General features: G+C 36.3%; 1 protein-coding gene across 2 annotated transcripts in view; it reads right to left on the bottom strand.

The window, feature by feature from the left end:
* The window catches only part of LOC150083612 (mitogen-activated protein kinase kinase kinase 7-like), a 240238-nt gene extending 216409 nt beyond the window's left edge, over positions 1–23829 (bottom strand). For both annotated transcript variants that reach the window (XM_090377382.1, XM_090377383.1), the window contains exons 1-3: positions 23541–23829; positions 19320–19430; positions 11012–11080 (exon numbers count right to left, since the gene is read on the bottom strand). In XM_090377382.1, the coding sequence (XP_090233508.1) occupies positions 11012–11080; positions 19320–19430; positions 23541–23594 (234 nt within the window). In that variant the 5' untranslated portion in view covers positions 23595–23829. The remainder of the gene's footprint in view (positions 1–11011; positions 11081–19319; positions 19431–23540) is intronic.
* Between the last annotated feature and the right edge of the window lie 684 nt (positions 23830–24513).

The following is a 24513-nucleotide window of genomic DNA, read 5'->3' as shown; positions in this document are numbered from 1 at the left end:
TTTCTGACTCTGAAAGGCAAGGTAGTAGCTTGTTCTAACAGTTGATTATGCTTTGACTAAAAGCAATTTCTTAAATTCAGTCCACAATTATTTTTCCTTAATTTGAATCTACATAACTTTTCTTTGTCTATGTTTATAAAGAGAAAATATGCTCCAATATGCTCAATCCTTTGAAGTCTTTAAAATCTCAATCAGATTCCTACAAATAACTAATTTCTAAATAACTAATTTCCAAACATTGTAGCTTTAAAACTAGTCTCCTCCGGTAAGAATGTCTATCTGCATCTGCAACCTGTCTTGTTTCCCTCTTCTGTATCCATTTAAGCAAATCAGGATAGCCCACCCATTCACTTGTCTAATGTGATAATTATGTCTTTATTTATACTAGCAAAATTATACATTATTCCAGACTGTTAAACTCCAGACCATGTGCTGTCCTTGCAGCCTTATTATACTGTTAAGAAATATCAGACTGTATTACAACACCCAGATACTTTCATATTCAACAGTGCTGAGTATGTTATACCCCTGGCTGGCTCATAATTTAACTTGATATTATTCTGACCCAGATGAAGGATGCTTCATTTATTAAAAATTAAAACTTAACTGCCATTTTTATCCCTGGTGTGGGAATTACCACCGCATATCCCCGGAGCAATATGGCCTTAGTTGCTAATGCTTCTAAAAAAAAAAAAAAAAAAAATCCCTGTTGTATAATTTAAGTTCTTTATAGCAACATTCCCCAATTCTCACTGTTAACAATCCATCCCCACCTTAACATTCTTAGCAGGTTTATATCAAATTTATGATACCAACATCAATATCATTAATAAAAATTCAAAATAACAAGGGTAATAACACAGAATCTTAAGGACACTGGTTATTTCCATTTCCCTCTCTTTTCTATCAGTTTTTCTAACTTTAATCACTGTACAAACTATCCTAATCCCAGACTTCTCCAACTTATACAAAAAAATTGTTCATGTGGGACAGTGTCAGAAGCCTTTCAAAATTTAATTAAATTATATCAAAGTTACTTCTTGCAGTTCCTTTGTGACTACAGCATAATACCTTAACAGAATGGTGAGATGAGATATTCCTTTAACAAAGCCATGTTGTGACTGCTTATAATATCATTACTATCTAGATGGCCCTACACTACATATTTAATCATTGGTTTCATAATTTTCTTCCACAAAATCAGACTTGTAGGCCTATAGTTGCCTCAGCCACACTTAGAATCTCTGCTTGTAAGTGTGGCTGAGGCAACTATAGCCACACTTAGAATCTCTGCTTGTAAGAAGTAGAGCACGTGATGCGAGAAACAAAGTGTATGGGCTTATGTAGCATCAGCCAAAAAAAAAAATAAAAAATTTTCACACATCCATTCCCTCTAAAAATTTGTCGAGTTCCTCATTGAATTTATTTAAAATATCAAATTCCACAATGACACATGGAAGTTTGTTCCAACAATCAACTACCCACTGGCTAAAACCAAATTTCTGCACATCTATTCTACAAATGACTTTCCTCAATCTGAATTTATGCCCCTCAGATTGGTAATATGAGCAAGCAGAAGAATCCCATCAGAATTCAGTGTGCTCAACCTATTCATGGCCTTATACACCTCAATCACAACACCGCACAGGTGCCTAGTCTCCACCCACTGCAATTTGCAGAACTTAAGCCTTTCTTCATATCCCTCAACAATCTTGTTGCCCTTGTCTATACATGCTCAATCATCTCTACACCCTTCTTAAAATGAAGCCTCCAGACCTGTATGCAGTACTCAAGGCGTGGCCTGACCATTGCCTTATACAAAGGGATAATCACCTCCTTTTCCCTACTAGCAAAATTCCTATATCATTGACAACACCCCCGTGACCTGCTCTGGCAGCCTCTCTTCACTACTCAGAAAACTTCATATCTGACTACACAATTACTCCCAGGTCTTTTCCATTTTCTACCACCCTAAGTGTAGTACTACACAGTTGGTACGTTTCTCTGGGGTTACTTCTACCCATGTGCAGTACTTTGCATTTGTCAATGTTAAACTTCAGTTGCCACTTCTCAGCATGCCCAACTTTTCTAGTTCCTGTTGCAGTAGCACACTGTCATTAACAACCTTACCAACCTTTGTGTCATCCATATTTGGACATTAAGCCTAATATACCTTCATCAATATCATTGATAAATATATAAAACAACAGCGGGCCCAACACCGAACCCTGGAGGACTCCATTTATAACATTAGTCCACAAAGAGCAGCTTCCATTGATTACCACTCTCTATTGTCTCCCATTCAACCACCCTTTTATCCATTGTAGCAACTTGCCCTTATTACATTACTGCTCCAATTTTTACAGTACAAGTAGTTCTTGATTTTAAGAGTTAATTCGTTCCTAGCCCGCACTCGTAAAGTGAAAACTCGTAAAGCAGGAATTTATTTCCCATAGACATAAGGATAAAAATGGGGTTACGTTCTCAACAATGAAATTAGTTAGCTAATTAGTTTATGTTTAAACAATGATTGATTTATCGAAAGACATGAAAACGTAGCCTGTAAAATAAAGCAAATTATAATAATAGAGAAATTATTTAAGACTTACAAATGTTTATTCTTCTTCATCATCAACTTCAACTAAATGCACAATCGTTGATCACTCATTATTGGCTAGGCACTCATTGGTTTGTTGCACAAGGAGTCTTCTTCAGAAATGTTTCAAGAGGTTTGTTTCCAAGATAATCTTTTCTTTTAATTATAAATTTCACGATTGCATGCATAAGCATTTTTTAACGGCACACACACAAATTGCAACTAACATGATTCGCGTGGAGTAACAAGCTTACGAAGCTTTAAAAAAAAGAATGAAGAGAAGATTCTGAAAATTTACGATTGAAGATTTCAGTAGAGGGGAAACACATTTCAACATAATAACGTAAAAAACCACACAATTCCAGCTATCGGTATTTTCGCAAATGCAAGATCGAGTTTACTACCTGTTTATAATTGCTTGCAGTAACAGAAAAGCCCAATAAACTGGAAAGTGCAAATTGTTTTTATTGTTTTATGGTTGTGACCTCCAGAAATGTGCTTTAGAAAAATATCGCAAAGGCGTTTAAAATTGATTCTTATAACGGAACATATGATAACGATGAAAGTGTAGTGCATTTTAATGATTTGAATTGGTAACTAATACAATTAACAAACCATGCTCACAACCTTTTATATAGCCTTAAGGTCACGCTCGTGAACTTAAAAATGACATTTTAGAGAGATAAATAGCTTAGTTATACAGCGAAAATTTAAACTTCCGAGATCTTGAAACGAATTACCAAAAAACAATGTGTTATTGGGTTCACATTACGATATATTAACAGTACAATGGTGTGTCTGAAACTGATTAATATCGTAAAGCAGGGTATATTCTATTGTACAGCTACACACGTGGTTTGGAATGTGGTATTTATGAATGTTTAACATTAATTTTTTGCAATTAATGTTCATATATTCGATTTTGTTGATACTTGATACTTGGGGGGGAAAAAAAACTCGTAAACCCAGAAACTCATAAAGCGAAAACTTGTGAAGCAAGAACTGCCTGTAGTCTTCCACGTGCAACAGTATCAAAAGCTTTCCTGAAATCCAAGTATATGATATAAAAATTATTTTTTGCATCCAGTTCCTTTGTAACGACATCATAGCATCCAATCAAATTTGTCACACAAGGCTTTTACTTTACAAACCAATACTGTGTCTGAATTATTACCAGTCTTGTCTAGATGATTGTACAATACTTCTTTAACCAGTGACTTTATTTTTCACAGAAGTTAAATAACAGGTCTGTAATTACTCATGTCACCCTTTGATCCCCCCCTTTGTGAATTGGGAATACATTTTCACATTTCTCCAGTTTGTGGAGACTTCTCCTAAGTCCAAGGATGCTCATAATTATGGCTAAGGGTTTGCTTACTTCCTTTGCCATGTCCTTTAATATAACTGGATAGATCCCATCCACCCCAGCTGCCCTTCCTCTGTTTAACTTCAACAATTTCTCCTCCACTTTGCTCTTCATTATTACAAAATCATTTAGCTCCCTGTTAAAAGTTTAGTAAATTTCTGTCGTCCCCTTCCTTACAGAATTCCTCATGTGTGAATGCAGATGTAAAATACTCATTCAGTTTGTCAACTATTTGAGCAGGATCAACAGTCGAACCACTGATATCAAGTGGACCAATCTGATTCATCCCCTTCCTTCTAGCATTTATATAAGTAACAAAGTCCTAGCTGTTTTTCTTAGCATTCTTTGCCAAAGATTTCTCCTAATCTCCTTTGTGACTTAATTGCAGACTAGCTTATACCTGCCATTGGCTTCTTTATCGCTTGATAATTTATATGCATTCCACGCATTTTTCTTCTCTGCTACAAGTGTCATTAGTTCATCTGACATCCATTTAGGCCTAAACCTTGAACAATATTTCTTAATCAGTATGAAAAGCCTAGCAGCTCCCACAATTAATTCCTTGAATGCTTCCCATTTAGAATTTGTTGTTGTTTATGATATTCTAAATTTAGAATTTAATTAATAATAGGATAAGTATTTAATCACCTCCTCAGCTGCTTCTTGCCGTATAACCAGATAGATGTCATCAGCTACTTACATTTTTTTTTAATTTTTAGATCTAATTTCTTATTCAAGGCTTTTCCTGAAAAAAAATCTCCTGAAAAAAAAATCATTTAATACTGAAAGCTATTAACTGAACCAGCAGTCTTTTTCCCTGTATTCACATGGGGACATTGATTCCTCTGCATTACTACATTGAAACTACATTGATTCCTCTGCTTCCAGGCATTGAGTCACTAGGATTCATTCCTTTCCTTTTAGTGTTCACATGTGAAGAATTCTTTGCTATCTTTCTTACAGAAGTATGAATAACAGTTAAAAAAGTGTAGTTCATACTACACTTTTTAAATTATAAAACTATATTGAAGAGAAATCAGAGAGACCCAATAACCTAGATTACTGGATCTCTGATTGACTAATCACAGGTCAAGTACTCTTGTATGGTGTGCTCTCCTTTTCTGGACATCCTAACCAGTGAGAGAAATAGGTTATGAAACATGATCTTTATAGAGGTAATTATTGTGATGTAAGAGTGATTTAAATTGTAGTTCTCTTAATGGAAATAGGAAATAACCTGAAATGGTAATGACTCATTTAAAGTCACAATTACTTTGTACATTCTATATCGAACAGTGTGTGTGTGTGAGTGTGAGTGTGCGAGTGAGAGTGTGAACATGTACATATACAAGCTTAAAGTGCCTATTGTCTTTGCTACATACACTGATGAGCTAAAACATTATGACCAGCAAGTCGTTATGCAAATAGAAGCAACTACAGGTGAAATATGGCACGTGCGCAGGTTGGGACACAGTATAAAAAACACATGATACTGAGCTCCATTAATCAGTGTTACTCTTGTTGTTCAGATGGGAAAGGCAGCAGACTTAAGAGTTTGACAAAGGCCAAATTGTAATGGGCAGACAACTGTTTCAGAGCATATCCAAAACGGCACAGCTGGTGGAGTGCTCGTGGTCAGCTGTGGTTAGTACCTACCGAAAGTAGTTTGAGGAGGGAAAACCCACAAACCACCGGTGAAGTGTCTGACAACCACGGCTCATCGATGCTCGAGGTGAGTGAAGGCTCTCTCGGATGGCACATGGCAACAGAAGGGCAACTGTGGTGCAACTAGCCAGTAATTGGAATGCTGGTGACAGGAGTAATGTGTCACAACACACAGTACACTGAACCCTGCTGAAAATGGGGATGCATAGCCACAGGCTGCTCTGAGTGCCCAGGCTAACCACGGTTCACCGGCAACAGCGCCTACAATGGGCATGCGAATATCGAATCGGAAGAAGGTCATCTGGTCCAATGAATCATGTTTCCTGTTGCATCATGTGGACAGCCGGGTACGTGTGCATCATTTACCTGGGGAAATGATGGTGCATGCACCATGCAACAAAAACAAGCCGGTGGCAGCGGTGTCATGTTTTGGTCAATATTCTGCTGGGATACCCTGGGTCCAGTCATCCATGTGCCAGGCACTCTGACATCTACCACCTACCTAAACATCATTGCTGACCAGGTACACCCTTTCATGGCAACAGTCTTCCTCTCTGGCGGAGCCATCTTTCAGCAGGATAATGTGCCATGTCACACTGCCCGGATTGTTCGAGACTAGTTCGCGGAACATGAGGAAGACTTCCAGATATTGCCCTGGCCTCCAAATTCTCCAGACATCAATCCCATCGAGCATCTTTGGTTTGTGTTGGAAGCTACTCCGATCTGTGGCGTCTCAACCACAGACCTTACAGGAGTTAAAGAATATTAGCATTAGTAGAGGCATTTGATGCAAGAAAGCAAGCTTATGCGGCATCAGCCAAAAAAAAAAAAAAAAGAAAGAAATAAAAAATAACCACTTCCACTTCACCCCTCTGTTCGTTCGAAATACCTGTCCAGCTGAGCCTTAAACTTATTTAGGCTATCAACTTCCACGACAAGGGATGCAAGTCTATTCCACCAACCAACCACACTCTGGTTAAAGGCAAATTTTCTCACGTCTATCCTACATCTGTCTTTTCTCAATTTGAATTTATGCCCTCTCAGGTGATTATTCTGAGCAAGAGGAAGAATCCCATCAGCATTGAGCATGCTCAAACAATTCAAGGCTTTATATACCTCTATCAGATCACCTCGCCGGGGCCTAGTCTCCAGACACTGTAATTTGCAAAACTTAAGCCTTTCTTCGTAAGAGCACCCCTCTGTTACATTCACTAATCTTGTTGCCCTTCTCTGTACTCGTTCCAGCATCTTTACATCCTTCTTGAAATGAGGCCTCCAGACCTGTATACAGTACTCTAGGTGTGGTCTGACCATTGCCTTATACAAGGGAATAATCACCTCCTTATCCCTGCTAGAAAAATTCCTATATATCATCGACAATACACCATGAGCTACTCTTGCAGCCCATCTGCACTGCTCAGAAAACTTCATATCTGCCTGCACAACCACCCCCAGGTCCCTTTCATTCTCTACCACTGTCAGTGTAGTACCACAGAGTTAGGCGCCTCCGCAGCCAGGTGGGAAGGAGCAGCAGTGCATAGCACACGCTTCTTGATTAGACCGGGGTTCGAGCCTGTCACCACCAAATACCGAAGATGCGGAAAGGTCAGGGAATGACCACCGCATACCCCGGAGCAATATGGCCTTAGTTTCTAATGCTCCTAAAAAAAACCAAATAACCAATAATAACCACAGAGTTGATACGTTGCTCTGGGGTTGCTGTTTCCCATATGTAGTACTTTCCATTTGTCAATGTTAAACTTCATTTGCCACCTCTCAGCCCATCTGCTCAACCTTTCCAGATCCTGTTGCAGTAGCATAGTGTCCGCAGTGTCCTTGACAACCCTGCCAACCTTCGTATCGTCTGCAAACTTAGACATTAAGCTTGATATACCATCATCAATATCATTTATAAATACAGAAAACAATAATGGACCCAATACTGAACCCTGAGGGACTCCACTAATAACATTAGGCCACGATGAGCAGTGTCCATTGATTACCACTCTCTGTCTTCTCCCCCTCAACCGCCCCTTTATCCATAGCAGCAATTTGCCTCCAATGCCACACTGCTCCAATTTGTGCAGCAGTCTTCCATGTGCAACAGTATCAAAAGCCTTTCTAAGATCCAAGTATATAATATCAAAGTTATTCCCTGCATCCAGTTCTTTTGTGACTGCATCATAGTATACAATCAAATTGGTCAAGCAAGACTTCCCCTTAACAAAACCATGCTGTGTCTGAGCTATAACTGAAGTCTTGTCTAGATGATCCTGCAGTGTTTCTTTAACCAGTGCCTCCATTAATTTTCCAGGAACAGAAGTTAAACTAACATGTGATAATTACTTGTGTCGCCCTTTGATCCTCCTTTGTGAACTGGGGTCACATTTGCACATCTCCAGTCCATGGGTACTTCCCCTGAGTCCAAGGAAGCTCTCATAATTATGGCTAAGGGTTTGCTTACTTCCTTTGCTGCCTCCTTTAATATAACTGGATAGATCCCATCCACCCTAGGTGCCTTTCTTGTATTTATCTTCAACAATTTCTCCTCCACTTTACTCTCAGTTATTACAAGATTCTGTAGCTTACTGCCAGAGTTGAATACACCTCTGGCATTCCCCTCGCTGAATAACTCCTCATGTGTGAATGTCGATGCAAAATATTCATTCAGTTTGTTATCTACCTGAGCAGGATCATCAACAGCTGACCCATCGATATCAAGTGGACCAATCTGATTCATCCCCTTCCTTCTAGAGTTTACATAAGTAAAGAACTCTTTGCTGTTTTTCTTTGCATGCCAAAGATTTCTCGTAATCTGCCTCGCCTGCCTAACCTCCTTTGTAACTTGGTTACAGATCAACTTGTATCTATCATAGGCTTCTGTGTCACGTGTTAATTTGTATGTATCCCATGCATTTTTCTTCTCTGCCATATGTCTCATTAGTTCATCTGACATCCACTTAGGCCTAAACCTTGAACAATATTTCTTAGTTTGTTATGTAAAGCCTAGTAGCTTCCAAGGTAAGTTCTTTGAATGCTTCCCATTTTGAATTTGCTGTTGGTAACATCATCAGTTGGTCCCACTGTATAGAATTTAAATACTGTCTCAGTCCATCGTAGTCACCTTTACGAAAGCAATAACCCTTCCCTTTACCCCTAATGGTAGTTACCTCTTTGAGTAAATCCCACTTCAGCACACTGTTATCACTGCCACCTAGTGGTTCATTTATCTGCAGATTCTTAATGCATGAAGAATCACTACTGATAATCAAATCAAGAGTATTACTCCCTCTAGTTGCCTCCCGAACATGCTGATGTAGAAAACAATCATCCAAAAAATCCACAAAAGCCTTGCTAGTGTGTGAGTGATTAGCCCCCAATTTCCAGTCAATATCTGGGAAATTAAAATCTCCCATTATAAGACTCTCTGATTTACTGGCCCTCTGATTTACTATGCTGGTTACGTGTTGATACCAGATACCACAAGACACATTTAGAAATCTTGTAGCGTGCCATGCCTCGCTGGGTACGAACTGTTTTGGCTGCACGTGAAGGACCAACATCATATTAGGTAGGTGGTCATAATGTTTTGGCTCATCAGTGCATGTCCATCTAACGTAATAACTGAATTCTAAGTATATGGATTTTTATGAAATTTTACATTTGGCTCTTATAGAAAACTTTGTCATCCCAAATTTCATTAAAACCAAACAGAAATCCAGCAATTATTACTTCTTTCTTTCTTTCATACATATCACATAGGCTACCCATATAATGTATAGAGTATTACATTTGTTATAATTTTTTTATCTGGAAGAGTGAATAGGCAATATGGTACAGATGTGCAGAAACAAAATGTTCTGAGTTCAAGAATAAAAATTGCTTTTGCTCATTTTTTGCTATTAATTTAAATATATGTTGCATTTCAACACTTGATTATGAAGTATTACAAAATACTGAGGGAATACTACATTGGGAGTTATGTTCAGTGACATGAAAACAATTAATTTTACATATTATTAGTTAACCAACTAGTAATTATTTACTAGCAAATAACTAGTAAATAATTATCTTGTTAACAAGATAATTATTTACTTTTTGCTTCTGCTAATCACAGGAAAAGAAAAAATTCAGTTAATTTAAGAAATAAAACATAAACATGCCTGAAATAAAGAACACTGCATACATCAACTAACTTGTTCTACATTCTACTCACCTAACTCAATAAATTCCTTCCAGCACTTAAAAGTTTTTGTAACACGTTCTACTATAAAAAATTTAAGTAGAACCATCTTAACAAAGTTGCCAAATCTAAGTTATGGGAAGAGACAGAACAACTTCAAGTACCTTTCTAATGCAGTGAAAAAAAAAAAATTTGGATTAAAATATTCCTTCGAAAACAGTTACATTTGGGGGGGAATGCATAAAACAATGAGGTAATCCTATGCTTTTCATTAAATCAAACAACAGTAGAACCATAAAAATCCAGCACAAAATCTCCAAAAATAATTGGATGCATGCTTAACTTCAAAATCAGGCAAAAGCCGGATTTATGAAGGTTATGCACACAGCCAAGTATTCAGGGATAATTTATTTTCATTAGGTAATACAGAATCTCTGATCCCTATAATCTTCAGTTTCTAGCATTCAGCCAAAACGTTAAGACTTGTATTGCCAGAATAGTACAATGGGTAACATACTTGCCTAAAAAATAAACGATGCAGGTTCAAATTCTGCTTCTAGTATGGATGTTCTGATTATCTAATATTTTTAATATGAGGTATCGATAGTGTGATATGATTTCAGCAACTGAATCACCTCAAAAACTGAATACATACTACTGCACTATTAAGTACTATACTGTGAATTAGCATTCAATGACATGCAAAACGAATGATTTTTAAATGTTACAAATACAAAGTAACAATGATATACAGACTAGGAAATATGTAAAACAGAAAGACTGGTGTTTTAAAATTATTAATGGAACATAATGTAGGCATCTGCAGCACTTGTTTTTTTAAATGTGGCTAGCCTATTTTCCATCTACTCTGAGGGTAGTTAGCCTCAAAGATATATTCAAAAAGTGCTGAATTTTTAAAATTCAGATTTTTGAGGTTCTATTCTATGTCAATTACTAAGTAACTAATTCAGCATTAACATTAAAACCTGAAATTCAAATTACACAATTTTTAATAACCAAAGTTAACATCATTAAAAAAAAAAAAAAGAAGTTCTTGATTTTATTGTAAATATCTTAATCTGAAAAATATTTAATTAATGAAAATTACAAATTATATGATACTGACAAAAAAAAGAAGAAGCATATTTTAGATTTCAAAATTTAATAAATAAAAAATCAATTTCAATGGATGGTTACTAACAGGGTGTTTAGTGCATGCACCATAGAGCTTCACAATATTTGGATGGGAAACCCTGGATAACTGTCGCACCTAAAACAAAAAATATATTTAAATAGAGTCTGTTCTAATGAATGCTAAACTATATGAAAAAATATACATTTTCAGTATTGCATTATCAAAAAATATTGGCTCTAATCAATTTTTTTATGTAATATTTTTCACTTGTTTTATTAAAAAGGTTTTATTTATTTATTAACAGTGATAAAAATTTTAAAATTGTATAATAGCTTTTTCGTTAATTACAGAAGAAATTTACAAACTACAATAAATTAAGCCAAATTATTTTGGGAAAGATATATTTATAATAGATATGGTTCAAAAATACTTAAATCTTTAACCAGAGCTGGATTAAGGATAAAATAGGCCCCCAGCCATATTTAACTTTGAGGCCACTTTAATATATATATATAAATATAAAAACTATTATTATTATTAGAAATTTTTAGCACTAAAGAAAATGAGGCCCCCGGCCATAGCCATTTTGGCCATTGCATTAACGAGGCCCTGTCTTTTAACTATTCCCACAGCCCTAATATCCACACCTGTTTTATACTAGCAAGATATTATTATTACTATTAATAATAGTGGCAAATGATGCTAGGAAGCAAATTTATACACTAGTTAAAAAAAAAAAAAAAAAAAACCTCACCTGTCCACCATACCTTCTAGTAATATGTCTAATTCTTCCTTTAATTTATTCAAACTCCACACTTACACAACAACAGATGGCAGTTTATTCCAACAATCAGTGACTTTCTGGGTGAGAGAAAATTCCAGACATCTATCCTGTAGCCATCCTTTTTCAATTTAAGTTTTCTTCTCCTTGTATGGATGTTGTCCAAGAAAGAGTAAAAAGAATATCATCAAGTTCACTCAATTCATTTAAAGCTTTAAACACATCAATTGGGTCTCCTTGTCAAGTACTGTACCTAGTTTCTGAATGCTGCAATTTGAGAGTTAGTCTTTTGTGGTGAGAGTACCCTTTGTGTTCTTCACTAATTTGGTTCTTCGCTGCACCTGTTCCAAGTGAACCATAGCTTTCTTAAAATGAGGCTTCCAGACCTGCATGCAGTATTGCAGATATGGCCAACCATTTCCATATACAATGGGAAAATTATCTTCTTGTCCCTGCTAGCAAGGTTCCTGCATATCACTGACAGAATCTTGTGAGCTGTTCTAGCAGTCTATCTGCACTGCTCACAGAACTTCATATGATGCTGTACAATTACTCCTAATCTTTCGGTCTTCACCACCTTGATTGTGATACCACCTAATTGGCATGTTATTCTGGGATTACTGCTGCCCATATGCAGTAGTTTACATTTACCAATGTTAAACCTCAATCTTCTCATCCCTTCTGTCTAATTGTTATGGTCTTGCTACAGCAGTGCCTTGATTCCTATCATTAACCATCCAGCCAATCTTTATATCATCTGCAAACTTAGACAAGCTTGATATGTCTTTATTATTATCATTAATAAATATTGTAAATAGTAATGGGCCCAGCACTGAAACCTGAACTCCGCTAATAACATTAATCCAAGAGCAATGTCCATTTATAACCACCCTTCATTTCCTCCCACTTGATTATCCCTTTAACTATAGCAGTAACTTGCCCCTAATGCCACACTGCTCCAATTTGTATAGCAATCTTTAAGGTAAAACAGCATCAAAAGCTTTTTTGAAATCTAAATATGTGATGTCAAAATTATTATATGCATCTTGTTTCTTTGTTTGCAACACAGCAGCTAATTAGATTGGTCAGACAAGATGCCTTTAACATATTTATGATGCGATTTCCATTTAACCTGTCAGCAATCACTGAAAATTTTGAAATTCCTCTGTGCATATGAAAATTTTAAAAATTGGCAAAAAACAATTCAAAAAATTATTCATTTTTTTGATTCCACCTATAATTTCAATCTTTTTCTAAACATAACTATGAAAAAGCCATGTCCTATATTAAAAACATATTTTTAATTAATTTTTGAAAATTAAACTCCCTTTAGGCCTGTCAGAGAGAAAATGGAAATTTAAAAACTGCATCCTTCAAACTTATGCTTTGATGCATGCACAAACAGTTTGATTCCAAAAAATGCATCAATGTGAAACCAGAGAGCATTACTGATTGGAGGAAAGCGTGCAGCAGTAAACTTGCTATCGAGAACTCTTTGTGAAGTACATCAATCAACAAATGCATATAATTAGGTTTAATTTAATCGTGAATGTTTCATAATTATGCAATAATTAACAGATTTCTGAATTTTTTGCAGATAATTAAAAGAAAACATTTTCAACAACAGGTATTAGACATTTCAGTTGTGTGGATGGAATAGAAGCACAAATTATTAAAATATTGTCAACATAGCACTGGTCTGGAATCTCATGCACCTGAGATTCCCACGTGTATCCAGGAGCATCACGGGAACTTAGTCTTCTTAAATACATGCGTTCACTCTCATTCTACCATTGCCAACTGAAGACGTGTAAAACAAAAGCCACTTGTTACGGCTACTGGCTTCTGTTTTCAACCATATAACTTCAACTGTTCCAATTTCAACATTGACAACCAAGGACGAAGACGTGCACTGTTTCATCTCAACAAAGAATTTGAAACAGTATGAAATCAGATTCCTAGTTCCACAAATGATTTTCAAATAGAAGTTATCTACTAATCAGAACTCTTCTACTTCCTTGTGCATATTTTAATTCTGTTTTTAAATCCTAACTTATTCACGCTAACTTAAATTTAAAATTATCATCCATTTTATTCTAACATCAATGCAGATTATAAAAAGGCGAGTACCATAATAAATTAAATTAAGCTACGCTATTATATTGTGTCAATATTGTCAGGGTCAAATCGACCTTGCATGATTAATACATGGTTAATTCCATTCCTTTGAAGATGATCTTGCAATATTTCTTTAACTGCTAACTCAATTATTTTCCCTGAAACAGAAGTCAAGCTTACAGGTCTATAATTGCTCACATTGCCCTTTTATCTCCCTTTGTGATTAAAATACATTTGCACACCTCCAATTCATAGGAACCTCCGTAAATCCAAGAATATACTCATAATTATGGCCAAGGGTTTACTTACTTATTTTGCTGCTTCTAATATAACTAAATAGAATATATCTAATATAACTTCAGCCTCAGGTTCCTTATTTACTTAGTTTCGGCAATTTCTTCTCCACTTTTTTCTCAATAATAAAATCATTTTGATCCTAGTTTATAACCTGATGTAAAAACTTTGTCACATCTAAATGCAGATGCAAAATACAATGTGTAGCAATAAAGTTCCAAGATGAGTGCTGTTATGGTCATATTCAAAGAGTCTGAAAATAAATGTAAGTAGTATGTTGCTATTCAAATTTACTCCAACATATGGTGGTACAGAGATTGCTCAGTAGGCTGACAGGTTGCAAGTAACAATCAGTTTCATTAGTATAGCGAACATTCCATATGACGATTTTGCAATGGAGCAACGAACAAATGTCAATCTTTGCTTTACACTGGGAAAATCTGCAACAGAAATGTATGAAATATTAACAATAGTTTATAGTGATAAAATGTTAAGCCGTACATTGTGATTGAATGGTAAAGTGGTTCAAAGATTGACGTAAGAATGTTCATAATGACCCAAGATGTAGGCATCTCTTGAAGTGGGGAAAGAGTTGCACACCACAGAATTTTTTTTTTTTTTTTTTTATTAAAACTCCAAACATGAGAGGTATTAGAACCTATAGTATTTAGTACCGTGCTTGGGTTGGAGGTTGAGAATATGAAAGAAGATATTTGTTGACATTAGATGAACTTCTATAGACTGTAATTTTCAGGAAATACTTATGAAGGAAGGTTGCTCCAGAAAACAGCAGTTGAATGAATAAATGAGGAAGATGTTCCATTCTTACAAGAATAATTTCACTGACACGATCTGAGCAAACGTTGACATCAGAAGTTTCGAAAAAGTAATCTGACCAAGGAAAAAAAAGAAAATAACTTTAGCGGGTCATCCCATTTTGCATTCTTGTAATGCCAAACAACACAAGGTTGGGAATAGTCATGAGATAAAAGACTCCATTTGAGAAGAGAGAATCACCAAGTTGTGATCTATGGTTCCTAAAGAACCACGCACTTTGACTGTGTACTTAGAAGGGTTGTTTTTGAGAAAAAGATCAAGCGTGTTGGCTGTATGGTTAAGATTGTCCAGTATTCTGGTAGGTAAATGAATCTGTGCATTAGTAATTGCAAAAGCCTCAGCATCTCAACTAGCTGGGTCAGTGTGACTAGAAAACAGAAGCCAGCTGGAGTTATGAACATTAAAATCACCAAGGAAAATTACCTCACTGTTAGGGAAGTTGAACTGGAGAAAGTCAAGTTGCAAAGAGAGGAAGTCAAAGAGCTCCAAGTGATTAGTGGAGTTGGGAGAACAGTAGAGACAACAGATGAATTTGACAAAATGAGTTAGAGAGATTTTAAGCCGGAGAAGATCGAACAGAGGAGATTCCAAATTACCAAGTCTCTTACAGGGAATATCGGAACGGACATATGCACAAGTACCACCTTTGAGGCGAAAGGTATCATACAGCAAATAATTTGGGCAACTGAGATGAGCAGTGATTGAATCAACCAATAATTGAGCTTCTGTCAGAAAAAGTACATGGGGTTTGGCAGACTGCAAGTGGAAATGGACATCGTTGAGATTAGAACTGAGACCACATATATTTGTGAAATGAACTAGGAAGTGTTTGGGAGGTTTAGGTCTTTTCACTGATAAGCTTACTTTATTAGTTTGACAATTCGTGGTGTATTCAATAGTAATGAAAAGCGAAGTAATGAAATTTTTGGATATGGCATACACATGGTAAGAATATGGCATACACACCCAGATCCTTGACATAACATGGCCTCGACAATGCTCCCAGCATATACACTAGTCCGACTTCCTCCAATCACTATCTGACAGAGTAGAGGTAGCAAAATTATACACTAGCTGATCCGGAAGTCTACTAAAGAGTTACCAATAGGTTCTGCCAGATGTACTAAGTAGCGGCCGGCCTACGAAATGGTCTTTTCGCAGCTAAGCTAACTTTATTTTGAAAATTCATGATGTATTCAATAGTAATGAAATTTTTGGATAGGGCATACACATGGTAAGAATATGGCGTACACATTTTGATATGGTGTACACACCGAAATCCTTGACATAACATGGTCTCGACAATGTCCCCCACATACACCCTAGTTGGACTTCCTCCAGTCACTATCTGGCAGAGTAGATGTAGCAAGATTATACACTAGCTGATCCAGAAGCCTCCTTGAGAGTTACCAATAGGTTCGGTTCGGTGTACTATCTAGCGGCAGGCCTATGAACCGTTTTAGAGCTGTACCCTCGAAATGTAAGGAAAATTGGATCTTGCCATGATGTCCATCATAACCTCAAAAGTCATCAGTCATACTGCATGATGGAAGATATGGGGAAGAGTTGGCCGGAACTTAGCTCTGAAGACTAAACATGGGTTCTACCACTTCAAGCCTCCAATAAGCAAAATGGTGGCATTGCACTGGTTGATGAGAGTCATCTACCACCTAGTAAGATGGTAGATGACTAATTGTGGCAAGAGATCATTATTTTACCCTCAGAATGATGGCTGATGAGTTGGATATGAATAAGGAGACAATTTGTCAAATTCTACATGAAGAAGATTTAGGGAAAAGGAAGGTCTATGCAAAATTTGTGCCACACAGCCTCACAAATGAGCAGGGGCAGCGAAGAGCATCATCATACAAAGACTTCATCCAGACTTGTCAAGGCAATCTTCATTCCTCCAACTGCACTGTCACTGTCACTGGAGATGAGTGTCGGGTGTTTCAGTATAACCCAGACAAAAAGTGCCAAAGCATTAAGTGCTCTTCAAAATCATTACCAAGGCCCAAAAAGCTTTGTTTACAGAAGTACAATTTGGTTATGTTATTTGGTTTTTTTTTAGGAGCATTAGCAACTAAGGCCATATTGCTCCGGTGCGGTGGTCATTCCCTGACCTTTCCGCATCTTCCGTATTTGGTGGTGACGGGCTCGAACCCCGGTCTAATCAAGAAGCGTGTGCTACGCACTGCTGCTCCTTCCCACCTGGCTACGGAGGCGCCTACAGAAGTACAAGATCAAGACAATGATGACCATGTTTTTCAACAAATATGGTACAATTTACAAGCTATTTGTACCCAAAGGGGTGAGCGTCGATGCTGCATTCTACATACAAGTAATTCAAACACTAATGAAGGGCATTTCCCGGGCAAGGCCACAGTTTTGAGAGAAAGGCACTGGTTCTTGTTACATGACAATGCCCTCGCTTGTTATGAAGACATTTCAGACAAAAAATCCTATTTTGCACATCAATCATCCATCCTACTCTCCTGATCTAGCAAAGACTGTTTCAATAAACTGAAATTTGTTACTAACATGTGAGTTTGGTCATCCTCATTTAAAATACAGTCATCATCATCAGCCATTTTCAATCCACTGCAGGATGAAGGCCTCTCCAGCAACTTTCAAGTTCCTTCTGTTTCGAGCACTGGCCATCCATTTGCTACCCACAAACTCATGAATTTCATCTATCCATCTCCGCCTTTGTCTTCCAGGTTTTCTTCTAGCTCCTCTTGGATATATTGTTATTTTCTTAGTCCATCTGTCATCATTTCTTCGAGCTATGTGTCCTGCCCAAGACCATTTTAGTTCTTTAGTTTTGATAAGAATGTCCTTTACTTGAATTTGTTGCCTAATCCATGTGTTTCTCTTCTTATCTAACAGTCTGATTCCCAATATAATTTGTTCCATTCTTCGCTGTGTAGTTCTCAGCTTCTCTTCCATTCTTTTGGTGAGTGCCCAAGTTTCACTTCCATAAGTCATGGTGGGGAGTATACATTGGTTCATTATTTTACGTTTCAGACAAACTGGGATATTGCTCTTCAGTATGTGACTATATTTCCTGAATGCTATCCATCCAAAATTTATTCTTCTCTTGACTTCTAGCCATTTATCATTATTACAGCTAATAATTTGTCCCAGATAAGTATATGACTCCACCTTTTCAATTACTGCTCCTTCAATCATTATTTCCTTTTCTGTGGCATACTTGTTCATCATTACTTTTGTTTTAGCCATATTCATCTTTAGTCCAAAATCCTTACTAACTGTGCATAATTGATTAAGATTTTCCTCTAATTCTTTGGGATCATGGCTTATGACCACAATGTCATCTGCAAATCGTAAAAGGTTTAGGTACTCTCCTTTTCACATTGACTCCTTTCTGCGACCAGTCTAATCTAATGAAAGCTTCCTCAAGGGCAGTAGTAAACAACTTTGGAGATATTGTGTCTCCTTGTCAAACTCCTTTCTCGATTTTAAATTTGCTACTGTCTTTGTCTAGTCTAATAAAGGAGGTAGCACTCATATATTTTCTTCAAAATCATAATATATGGGGTATCTATGCCTTGTCTTTCCAGTGCCCTAAACATTGCCTTATGCTGTCAAATGCCTTTCATAATCCACAAATGCCAGGCATAATGGTGTTTTATATTCATTTGCATAAAATACAGTCAGCAACTCCTAACTGGAAAGAGCCCTTCCAAGTGATATAGGAAAGGCCAGCATTGGAAACCTATCAAAATGGGAGGATTTTTTTTTCTTTAACACCATAGCTGAAATAGTTGGTCTTGGGTTCATGATTATTCATTTAGCAAAACAGGCAAACCTGTTTTGACAGAATACATTGAATTTGTAGGTGCAGAAATAGATAATAAACTAGCAGAAAGATAATAAACTAGCTGAATCCAGTGCCTTCTATAGAATTACCAACAGTTTTCTACAGTGCACTATCTAGTAGCAACTCTGTGAAAACTGTTCAAGGTGTATCTTTGAAATGGAAAATCATTTTAAATTAATATTTCTAAAGTCTATCTGTAGTTGACATCAGATAGAACATCTAGTCAACTGCAGATAAACTTTAGAAATACTAATCACGAATAAAATATGAATAAATATGAAAAAATTTTGAAATATTCCTAATGGCTGAGTACTGACTGTTGGAAAATAATTTCAAAATTGGTTCTCCAAAAAGAATTATTGCTAAGGAAAACTTTTTTTATTGAAATTTTGGTGAGAATACCATTTAAGAAAAGAATAAATATCCATATACACACATTTCAAAATTTGTCAACTTATATATATAGATAGCTCTACAATAAAAAAAAAAAAAAATCTTACCTCAATTTTAAAAGCTCTTTTCTCCTGTTCTGTTTCAATTACTTTGACAGCCACATCGTGATGTCTCCATTTTCCTTTTCTAACAGTACCAAATGTTCCCTTTCCAACTACCTGAACAATCAGCAAAACATTTTTTCCTTAGAATTATTTCAAGTCTCCAAAATAAACTAATAAAATTTATTTAATGAGAAAAATTTCTGCAACATGATTAGCAGCAACTGTAAATAGCTGGTCTCTTTCCATCCTATTCTTTTTCAGCAGTTGAAAAAGAATAGGAAACAAAGTTAACTGAGAAGCTGAAACTGTTGACTATGAATAGGCAATTAAATTTTGCAGACCTCCACAGGTTCTACAAACTACTGACCACACATATGTTCAAACCATTACACAGACCCAAGTTCCCATAACTGTTCATGCTTAATAGGCAGAATGCCTATTAAGCATGAACAGAAAATAAAAGAATATTCTTAGGGCTATACTAGGTGAGCACTTGAAGCATGAGTGTCAGCTGGCATCGTGAACACCTCCAAAACAGCAAACTATACTAAATGCTTCTAACATCGGATTGTTTCAAACTAGATGGAGTGCTAACGTTTCATTGGATATCACCAGCAACCCACTTCTATTCCCAGTTTCAAGATGGATGTTATTGAAGTTGGATGCACTGCACATTTATGTGGAGTGTTGCCTGTGAGTAGAAAGAGAAAATGACAATGGTGGATTCATCCAGCAAATTTAAATAGGTTAAAAACAGGACAGTTTTATATTACGTTTGAAATACACAGGAAGTCTCCAAGAATTTTTTTTTAATTTTACAGAATGTCGATAGAGTTTTGATGAACTTCTAATGTTAATTAATGGAATTAAAATGAAAGGTTCAAAATTCATTTTGGAAGAAGACAGAGACTGCACATTTCTTTTTTTATTAACGTCAACATTAGTTGCATTATTAACCATTAGGTGCTCCTTAACCATTTTAGCAAAATTCCTGTACATCACTGACAAAACCTCGTGAGCTGTCTGTCAAGCCTGTCTGCACTGCTCAGAAAACTTCATATCTGACTGCACAATTACCCTCAGGCCTTTTTCATTCTCCACTTCCCTGAGTGTAGTACTGCACAGTTGGTATGTTACTCTGGGATTACTACCCATATGCAGTACTTGGCATTTGTCAATGTTAAACTTCAACTGCCATTTCTCAGCCCATCTGCCTAATTTTCCTAGATCTTGTTGAAGCACCAAATCTTCATTAGTCATTCACTGCCCTGCCAACTTTTGTATCATCTGAAAACTTATACATTAAGCCTAACATACCTTCATCAATATCATTAATAAATACAGAAAACAACAATGGGCCCAGCACAGAATGCTGTGGAAGTCCACTGATAATATTAGTCCATAAAGAGCAGTATCCACTGATATCTACTCTGCCTTCTTCCACTCAACTATACCTTTATCAATAGCAGTAACTTGCCCTTAATACCACACTTCTCAAATTTGTACATCAGTCTTTTATGAAAATTTCCTAATACCTCTTAAGGTGTAGGAAATTTTTACTATACCTTAACAGGCAAAGGAAAAAAGTTTGCACCTCTGCAGCATTACCTGTTGCAGTTTGAAGCAATTCTTTAGCATGGTATAATAATGTTTAATTTCATAAATCATTAAAACATGGGAAATAACTGAGGAATTGATAACAAAAATGCTACAACTAATCAAATATCCATTTTGAAAATTCGTCAGGAAAATATTGCCACTATACAGGATGTTACCACTATACAAAAAACATAAAAAGGCAGTTTATCAAGTATTTGTACACTTAGCTAGCAATATAGTGAATACATCTAATAAATACTAATTAAAGTTAAACTGAATGAATGCCAACATAATAGTGATATCAAGAGCATTTCTTCCCCTTGTTGCCTTCAATATTACCTGCATCATTATTGAACCTTTCCTTTCTTGAAGAGTTATCTTTATTTACACCACCGTTAAAAATAACAAAGCAGTGTATTACTGTTTTATGGAAAGATAGAGCTACACACACACATATGAGCTGGATATCATCATTCTTCTCTTTCTTGGTGATTTCCTTCTACTGCTGACTCTCTCTCTCTCTCTCTCTCTCTCTCTCTCTCTCTCTCTCTCTCTCAGAGGGACTCAATTTTTTTTTTTAGCTGGTGCACTGGCCAAAAAACAAAAAATTCCCAACTTACCCTGTGTGAGAGTGAAAGAGTCAGGAAGTAGAAAGGAATTAACAAGAAAGAGAAGAATGATGATATCCAGCTCAGGACCCTGGGTGTGCAAAGCCCATACTCACCAGATGTGAGCCCCTGGGGTGAATATATATATCATCAGCCATTTTCAATCCACTGCAGGATGAAGGCCTTTCCAGTTCCTTCTGTTTTGTGCAGTGGTGATCCATTTACTACCCACAAACTCATGAATTTAATCTGTCCATCTCAGTCATTATCTTCCAGGTTTACTTCTAGCTCCTCTTTGGTACCATTCTGTTATTCTCTTAGTCCATCTATCATCATGTCTTCGAGCTGTGTCCTGCCCAAGACCATTTTTGTTCTTTAGTTTTAATAAGAATGTCCTTTACTTGAGTTTGCTGCCTAATCCATGTGTTTCTCTTCTTATCTAACAGTCTGATTCCCAATATAATTTGTTCCATTCTTCGCTGTGTAGTTCTCAGCTTCTCTTCCATTCTTTTGGTGAGTGCCCAAGTTTCACTTCCATAAGTCATGGTGGGGAGTATACATTGGTTCATTATTTTATGTTTCAGACAAATTGGGATATTGCTCTTCAGTATGTGACTATATTTCCTGAATGCTATCCATCCAAAATTTATTCTTCTCTTGACTTCCAGCCAAATAAGTATATGACTCCACCTTTTCGATTACTGCTCCTTCAATCATTATATCCCTTTCTATGGCATACTTGTTCATCATTACTTTTGTTTTAGCCATATTCATCTTTAGTCCAAAATCCTTACTAATTCTGCATAACTCATTAAGATTTTCCTCTAATCTTTGGAATCATGGCTATGACCACAATGTCATCTGCAAATCGTAAATGGTTTAAGTACTCTCCATTCACACTGACTCCTTTCTGCAACGTCTAAAAGGATGACAGTGACAATGATAAAAGCATTTCATGTAACAGAGCCACTGATAGTCACAAAGGAAAACCTAGCCTTTTTCAGTCTTGAAAACAACACATATGATAAGGCAGGGGGAGGGGGGAATGTTTTCTCTATTATGGTACGGATCTGTCATATATATTATTATTAGCCATATGGTGCAAGGAAGCCTGAGGCTTATACTGCACCAACCAAAAAAAAAAAAACTAACCTTCCTTTAAGTGACTAAACTGTGTATGGTCATCCATGTGAAAACTAATGACTTAAAGCAAAAACGAACTGGGGACCTGGCAGCAAAATATTTAAAAATACTGAGGTAGTTCAAGTCAAGATCACATCTGGTGAGTATGGGCTTGGCAAACCCAGGGTCCTGAGCTGGATATCATCATTCTTCTCTTTCTTGGTGATGCCTTTCTACTTCTCTCTCTCTCTCTCTCTCTCTCTCTCTCTCTCTCTCTCTCTCTCTCTCTCTCTCTCTCTCTCTCTCTCTCACACACACACACACACCCCCACCCCCACCACACACACACACAGGGGGGTAACTCGGGAATTTTTTTTTTTTTTGGCTGGTGCAGCATAAGCCTCAGGCTTCCTTGTACCATATGGCTAATAATAATAATAATAAAAAGATGCTATTGTCTGCAGTTCAACATAACGAGACTACTGAGCAGAAATTGGTAGTAAAGAAAGTGTCATAAAATGAAAATACTGAATAAGTAAATAATGGCATTTTGGGGGACAACGGGAACTATGCATATTTCTTGTTGTTATTATTATTTTTTTTTTTTGTCTGGAAACCTTATCAAACCGATTCGGTGAAGGAAGAGAATGATAGGGTATGAATACTCGGCAGCACAAGCACATTCAAGACGTACTGTTCAAATCACGCATTTCAAAATAGCTGACAGAACAGGTTTTAGCAAATCAGTTCATGCAAAAAATGTATATACCATATTTCCACGCATTTCGTATCTCTCTGTGAAAAAATGATAAACCATGACACTCCGTTTCTATCACTACGTGTCAGCAACAGAATAAGGTTAAAAAAGTATACAATAATAGTGAAATATACGTACCTCTTGCAATTCAATTTCCTTATAATCAATTTCTTCAACAAAATCTGGCGTCATAACGTTTCAGACCTGAGCTGACAGATCAGCGAAGGCTCCACGGTTCTAATCATATCTTAAACTGAATTATCACTTTTCGTAGAAACAAAAGGCTGACTGAATCTGGTAGTTCTTTTAGCTGTGATCACATGACTAGTTTACCCACATCTCCAACGGAATGAAAAAGTAAATAAAATACAATTAACTAAGTAAACATCAAAGTAAATACATATCAGTAGAGCAAATAGTACGTTCAAGCGCTTCCTTTCTCAGTTCCTCTATGGTTGAAATAAAAGTTTGTTGTCAGTAAACTTCTTCAATAATTAATTTGTTTGGATTATTCGTAAGCTGAGTGACTTAATACGTTTTTAAACACAACATGCGCAAGAAAGCATATATTTTCTAACTATAACATAAACTAAAATAGGTGTAGAGTTCTTATAAGTTTCCAAGCCTTGCTCTTCAGATTCTAATATTCATCCGTTCTGTAAATATAATGCAATGACAGAGACAGTTCCCTCTTTTTAAAACTTCCAAAAAAATACAATATATATATATATATATATATATATATATATATATATATATATATATATATATATATATTAATGTCCCATTGATGAGGTGTGGAATTTTGATGGGCCTCTTTCACAATCTGCTGAGTTAATAGTTCCCAGGCGGGTTTGCCATAGTTTTTCCTCCCGGAAACTCGGGTTTTCCGTTCAACCAAAAAAAAAAAAAAAAATACAGAATACATGCAATTTACAGACAATACACACGGAGCAATATGGTCTCAGTTCGATGTTGATAAAAAGTCCCTACTGCAGGACAAGAAAAGAAAGAGTTGCAGTTATGCACTAGTTTGGTGTTAAAAAAAAAAAAAAAAAAAAAAACTATAATATTAGAGTCACGTACAAAGTCACTTCATCTACCAATGTGC

Source organism: Mastigoproctus giganteus, chromosome 7 (assembly GCF_048544385.1).
Source record: "Mastigoproctus giganteus isolate SK-2022 chromosome 7, ASM4854438v1, whole genome shotgun sequence".
Classification (NCBI taxonomy): Eukaryota; Metazoa; Arthropoda; class Arachnida; order Uropygi; family Thelyphonidae; genus Mastigoproctus; species Mastigoproctus giganteus.
The sequence above is the reverse complement of the archived record's forward strand: the minus strand, read 5'-3'. Positions and strand labels throughout refer to the sequence as shown.